The 7,090-nt window shown below is 39.8% G+C and overlaps 2 protein-coding genes across 2 annotated transcripts; both read left to right on the top strand.

Moving 5' to 3' along the window:
- The first annotated feature begins 4,083 nt into the window (after window positions 1-4,083).
- Window positions 4,084-4,599, top strand: LOC127122219 (uncharacterized). The gene has a single exon (XM_051052592.1). The coding sequence runs from the start codon at window positions 4,084-4,086 to the stop codon at window positions 4,597-4,599; it is 516 nt and encodes a 171-aa protein (XP_050908549.1).
- Window positions 4,600-4,626: 27 nt separating this feature from the next.
- On the top strand, window positions 4,627-5,118 carry LOC127122218 (uncharacterized). Its single transcript, XM_051052591.1, has one exon. It carries the CDS (start codon window positions 4,627-4,629, stop codon window positions 5,116-5,118), a length of 492 nt encoding a protein of 163 aa, XP_050908548.1.
- Window positions 5,119-7,090: the final 1,972 nt, after the last annotated feature.

Below are 7,090 nucleotides of genomic sequence, written 5' to 3'. Positions count from 1 at the left end.
TTTCTGTATCTGGTCCATTGCTAGTCGTGGACGGTTTTCCTTTGTTGGGTACCTGTGAACTCGCTTGGGACCAATAACTGCCTGAAACAGGGAACAAACATTAGACACTGCGGTGACACCTGCAAAACAAACAAGGGTTAGTATGCATGGTATGCGATGCACTGCTTATTCAATTTTAAGGCCCCCCCCTAAAAAGGGAATACCCTGCAAATGAATAAGCATGAGATGTTGGATGCAAATATGCGAATAATGTTATGCAATGCAATGGCATGTCAATCAGAATTGCTGGATCCGCTTGAACATCTGTCAGGTTGCACTACCTGGAGAGAAATTAAGAGGATCAAGCAAAGCACACCAAACAAAGGTCATGGGATGGATCATGTTATCCTTAATATCAACCATCCATTTTTGGTGGATTATGGTTTACACCTTATCAACACCCAAGTTTCATTGATATTAAGGATACCTGAACGGATCAACCATGAATCAAGGGTTTGTTGCAAGTCACGAGCATGGAGTTTAGGTTAAGAACCACCCAAAGGGAGTGTACTAAGGTTTAAACCTGCCAAACATGTTCTACAAAAAGGTTCCCATAGTCATAATCCCATCTTTCGGATATTATCGGAGGAATGACTACTCGTATTCCAAAAATATTCTCAAGAGAGACTCTTATGAGTGTAGTATCGCGTAACAATCGTATCAAATCTTACACTTGAACGACTTTTGCACTACATCCTACGAATAGGCCAAGATAGGTTTGGTAAACTAAGGTCCTTGGCTTCTAAGGTCTATATTGGAAAAAGTAATGTCTAACCACAACTTACTTGTGTGACATTATTGATCTCAACATGACCTCCACCAAGTGAATGGGCTTGCAAGTCAACTTGCTAAGGAATAACTCCACACAAGTCAACAAGACTATGCCATTCTCCTATCTTAATTGCACTCGAGTCCGGGTATAGAACTCATCTCACAAACAGAACCAGCAAATACGGAAGTCATATGTACACAATGCAATAAAGCAGGTAAATGCTGAAAGATAAATAACTGTACAAAAGAATAAACACCCAATAAACAAACAACCTACAAAAAGCTAGGAGGGACTCGCTTAGGGAAACCGGGTCCCCAGCAGAGTCGCCAGCTGTCGCAACCTGAAAAATGGAATGCAAAAAAAAAACCGGCGAAGAAAGACAGGAGAGTCGCCACCGTGCGTTATTTATCCCAAAGGAGGGAAAGGAAACGCTCGAAGTAAACCTGGAGAAAGGAAAGGACAAGACTGGGTCTCGCAACCAAATCTTGGGTTCGGGAGTCGATTATGCGAAGGGAAGGTATTAGCACCCCTACGCATCCGTAGTACTCTACGGGATCCACTTTTATAGTTCTTGTCTAAAGGGTGTGGGTTTATCTAATGTGTTATTTACTAAAAAATGGGGTCAAAAGAAAATGACTCGCACGGATGTCGCATCCACTGCATACGTATCTCATCTGAATATGAGAATCAGAGTCTTCGTAGCTCGGCTACCTAGGGGTTAAGGGAACTTGTGCTCGCTAATACATCGCGTCTTATGCCTACGTATCTCATCTGGAATGAGAATCAAAGCAAGCCGTAGTTCGGCTAACTACGGGGTTATGGATTGGGTTTTGGACGAACGACGTTACTACTGAATCTACCGGATGCTCGACCTTTGGAGACTTACTCGCCTGTAGTAGAAGGAGTTAACGTGTTCTTAGGAGAAGAAAAATCAATGAGTTGGTAGGGTTAGGGATGCTCATGCAAAAAGGCAGTCCTTGATGAAGGAACCTGTAAAAAAAAATATAAATACACAAAAACATTGCCTCCTATCGAGGTCTTCCAGCTAGGAAAGCAGTAAAATACGGGAAAAATGTAAAAGGTACCACGCGGATAAAGATCCGAAGTAACAGCAATTAGAGGAATGGGAAACCCAGGGATCCTTCCAAGCTAAACACCATCAAAGAAAGTGAGTCAGTACAGGTAATCGGAATAAACCTCCAGGTGGTATCCCATATATAAAGTGGAACACCAGGCAAGCTATCCCTGTAAGAGTATGTGAGCCTTCACAAAAACTCAACAAAAGGGTTAGTGAAATACGATAAGGATTAGGAGAAAACATGCTATGACAAACGTAAGTCAGATTAGAGCAAAACAGAAAAAAGCAAATGCTACTGTCGCGATCGCTACTGTCTCGCCTAGCGAAGGTGCTGGCGAGCGCCTGCGGCTTTTGGATTTTTCATGGATAACAGTATGGTTTCAGAAACCTCAAACCCTGTGGCATACACTTCAGAAATTAAACGATTAAGCATTCAAGGCATTATTTATACATTCATACATAATTATGAACCCGTGGGCAAAAACCTAATGAAATTCATCCATCATACCTCAAACATTCAGAGTATTCAACTTCAAAGCACAAAGGTAATGGGAATAAGGGCAAACCTGATTGGAGAGATCGGTTGAAATCAAATGGCACGGCTGGATTTGCAAACCAATGTTAGGGTTTGCTTGAGCTGAAAGTGTGTGAGTCAGAATGAACCTTTCAGAGTTGCCTGGAGGTTGCTGCAGATTAATTCTCACTCTCTCTGTCTAGGTTTCTCTCCAGGTTTTGTCCAGGGTTTGAACTCTGTTAGCTCTTCTCTCACTATCTTTTTCCTCCAGCCAGGGTAATAGGAATAGAATGAAATTTTGTTTCACTGAAACTCTAAATTTATAACCTAATTTTTGGTAGCTTAGTGGGCTTTTGAGAGAGGTCCAAGTCTGAGATTTTTTCTTTTATTTATTTATTTCTTTTTTTCTTTTTGTTTTCTTTTTTTTTCTCTTTTTTTTTCGTTTTTTTTTTTCGTTTTTTTTTCAAAACACGTGGGCTTCGCCTAGCGAGCATGACAGCTCATGAACAAACCTTTGCTCCTTCAAGATTAACGTTTTGACTGACGAATAGACCCCTGTTGGAAGTAACTCAAGTCTTTCCCTTGTGTTGACTGATCATCTAAATAGAACCCACAAAGTGTCCTGGATAATGTTCAAGCTTCTTGGAGCTAATCCCGATTGACATGATGAAATGCAATGTATCTAATGTTAAATGACCTAAAAATGAATGTGTGAATAAGGAGGGCAAATTTTGGGGTGTTACACCTTATAAAGAGATGATGGAATTGATCAACTTAGGCACCAAGGAGGATAAGAAGGAAGTACGAATTGGGGCACTACTTGACTCTAATGCGAAGCACAGTTTGACAACAATGTTAAGAGAGTACGTTGATGTGTTTGCTTGGTCTTACCAAGATATGCCAAGGTTAGACACCGATATCGTTTAACACAAGTTTCCACTTTCGCCTGAATGCCCACCGGTGAAGCAACAGCTAAGAAGAACCCATCCGGATATGTCCGTCAAAATCAAAGAAGAGGTGCAAAAATAGATTGGTGCGAGATTTCTGATCACATCCATATATCCCCAATGGGTTGCCAACATTGTGCCAGTGCCAAAGAAAGATGGAAATGTTAGGATGTGCATGGACTACATAGATCTAAACAGAGCCATCCTGAAGGATAATTTTCCTCTACCTCACATAGACATATTGGTAGACAATACTGCGAAATTCAACGTCTTTTCATTTATGGATGGTTTCTTCGGATATAACCAAATCAAAATGGCACAAGATAACATGGAAAAAACAATATTTATCACCCCGTGGGGAACATTCTGTTATAGAGTAATGCCTTTCGGATTGAAGAATGCTGGTGCAACGTACTAGAGGGCCATGACGACCCTATTCCATGACATGATGCATAAGGAGATCGAGGTTTACGTGGATGACATGATAGCCAAATCTAAAATGGAGGGAGATCACTTGGATCACCTTTTAAAACTGTTTAGGCGCCTGAGAAAGTATCAGCTTCGTCTAAATCCCAACAAATGCACATTTACTTGGTTTCATTGTTAGTCAAAAGGGCATTGAAGTGGACCCTGATAAAGTAAAAGCTATAAGAGATATGCCTGCGCCAAAGACAAAAAAAAAGTCGGAGGCTTCCTTGGAAGACTGAACTACATCTCTAGGTTTATCTCAAACATGACTACAACCTGCTCTCCGATCTTCAAGCTGCTGAGAAAAGATCAAGCCGTGGTATGGAATGAAGACTGTCAAAATGCTTTTGATAAGATAATAGAATATTTGCAAGAGCCTCCCATCCTGCTGCCCCTTGTTGAGGGTAGACCTTTGATAATGTATCTAACTGTGCTCGATGAGTCCATGGGTTGTATCCTTGGTCAACAAGATGAGACATGTAAGAAAGAGCACACTATTTACTATTTGAGCAAGAAGTTCACAGACTGTGAGACAAGGTACTCGATGCTTGAAATAACCTGTTATTCCCTAGCATGGGCTGCTAAACGCCTCCGCCAATACATGGTGAATCATACTACTTGGTTGATCTCGATAATGGATTCGATGAAGTATATCTTTGAGAAACCTGCTCTGACTGGCTGGATTGCTCGTTGGCAAATGCTATTATCCCAGTATGATATCGAGTATCACACCCAAAAAGCTATCAAAGGAAGCATCCTCGCTGATTATTTGGCACATTAACCTGTTGAGGATCCTCAATCTGAGCAGATGGACTTTCCCGATGAAGATGTTATGGCTTTGAGAATGAATGACAGTGATGAGCCACTTATTGAAGAAGGTCTTAAGCCTGGATCCATTTGGGTTTTAGTGTTTGATGGTGCTGTCAACGCATATGGACATGGCATAGGGTTTGTAATTATTACTCCTCGAGGTTCACATATACCTTTTGCAGCAAGGTTAGATTTTGATTGCACCAACAACATCGTAGAATACGAGGCATGTATCTTTGGTATGGAAGAGTCCATTGACACGCGTATCAAATTTCTCGAAGTGTTCGGTGACTCAACACTTGTCATCAATCAAATTAAAGGAGAGTGGGAAACTCGTCACCTGTGTTTGATCCCATACAGAGATTATGCTAGAAGCTTGTCTACTTTCTTCACCAAAGTAGAATTCCATCACATCCCTCGAGACGAGAATCAGATAGCATATGCTCTTGCTACACTGTCCTCCATGTATCAGGTGAATATGTATAGATAAATGCCTTCCATCACTATCCAGACACGTGCTAAACCCGCCTATATCTTCAATGTTGAAGTTGTATCAGATGAGAAACTGTGGTTCTATGATATCAAGTGTTTTCTTGAAAAGCAAGAGTACCCTCTTGGGGCGTCTAACAAAGATAAGAAGACCTTGAGGCGTTTGTCATCTAATTTCTTCTTGAATGAGGAGGTGCTCTACAAAAGAAACTTTGACATGGTCTTGCTCAAATGTGTGGATAGACGCAAAGAAGACATGTTAATGGCAGAGGTACATAAAGGGTCTTTCGGCACGCACGCCAATGTACATTTTATGGCAAGAAAGATGCTCAAAGCTAGTTATTATTGGCTGACTATGGAGTCATATTGCTACCATTACGCTAGAAAATGCCATAAATTCCAGATATATGCATACAAAATACACGTACCTGTAACACCTCAAAATTTGCCCTCCTATCTTGGGACTAGCTTAGCATATTGCATATCATTTTGTAGGTCATTAGGCATTGCATAATTTCATATCATGTGGCTACATTGAACAAGTCATCCTCCTAAGTCTTGATCAGAAGATAAGAGGTTGAGATTCAAGTTTAGGGTTTAATTGAATTGATCATTAATCATCTGAGGATGTGTGGTACAAATTAGGGTTTCTTGATTCCTCGAGGGGGTTGAGCTTTATCTTGGTTGAAATGATACATCATCATCATCATGGTTTTGTCATCACCAAGTGCTTCATCAGATACCTTGAGATTAGGGTTTTGACCACTGGTCAACCCTAATCAGTTGTATTGGGCCAATCAGGGCTTGGCAAGGAGATGGGGTTTACAATGGATATGGGGTTCATTTCATGATTATATTGAGCTTATGAGAGCTAGGGTTTCATCATTGAGTCATTTCATCAGGAGTTTGGGGCTCAACTTGATCAATGCATAGCCAGATTCATCTATCAGTCAGAAAAGTCAATTGTGGTCAACTGTGCCTGAAATGATGGATTTGGAGGTGGGAGAGGGTTGGATACACTTCATTCATGTCTAAACAAGTTTCATTTGACATTTCAAACATCAAGAATGAAGAAAATAAAGTCAGATGAAAAGTTTCCAAAAATAGCAGGTGACCTGTAATTGGAAACTGCCAAAAATGGAAAGTTTTTCACCTCAAAATTAAATGTCCAAAAATGCTTCAAATGAAATTTTGTTCAACATGAAAGTTGTAGATCTTGCTCTCACCTTTCCAAAAAGTCCAAGAACATGAATTTCTCATGTGTGGTTGGCAAGTTATGATCAAATCATTTTCAGAAAATGTTGATTTTCAAAGTGGCATAACTTTTGAATGGAATGGCCAAATTGGGTGATCTTTCTTTGAACAAACCAAATTTGATGTGTACTTTCATGATGCATTATCACATTTCATCAAAAATCATCATAGCAAAAGTCCATTTTTCAAGTGTTCATTTTAAAAATTGGTGGGAAAAATAGTGAATTTTCAAAATACATGGCTTTTGCACACCAAACCAATTGCAACATATCATAAACATCATTTAGAACTTGCTTGAACTGGTTTGGTACTGTTACATTGACTGATAATGAAAAGGATATTTTGGCCATTACACATAAATTGCATTTGTGCTAATTCACTCCAATTTTGCTAATTGTGATTAACTCTTGGATTAGGAGTTGGTATAAAATGATAATCATAACAAAAAAGCATAATCAAAAATCACAATTTCAGATCTAACAAACTTTTTCATCAAAACCTCTCAATTTCCTTCAAACTTTTTCAAACTTTTTTCCACAATTTCCATTGAAATCATCATCTATTGTGCTGTTTCTTGCTAGATCCTTCTTCTGCAGGACCTTGTGTACATCTGTTTCAACAAAATCGTGGCCATAGCATTGAGGAATTGGACTGTTGAAAGCTTGATCATCCATGGCAAATTGAAAGTTCTTCGAGCTGGAGTTGCTTTGAGCTACAAG

This window comes from Lathyrus oleraceus, chromosome 2 (assembly GCF_024323335.1).
Source record: "Lathyrus oleraceus cultivar Zhongwan6 chromosome 2, CAAS_Psat_ZW6_1.0, whole genome shotgun sequence".
Lineage (NCBI taxonomy): Eukaryota > Viridiplantae > Streptophyta > Magnoliopsida > Fabales > Fabaceae > Lathyrus > Lathyrus oleraceus.
The sequence above is the reverse complement of the archived record's forward strand: the minus strand, read 5'-3'. Positions and strand labels throughout refer to the sequence as shown.

Bases quoted from the DNA above. Each gene is read 5' to 3' on its own strand.
- LOC127122219 (XM_051052592.1), top strand. From the start codon at position 4,084: ATGACTACAACCTGCTCTCCGATCTTCAAGCTGCTGAGAAAAGATCAA.
- LOC127122218 (XM_051052591.1), top strand. From the start codon at position 4,627: ATGGACTTTCCCGATGAAGATGTTATGGCTTTGAGAATGAATGACAGT.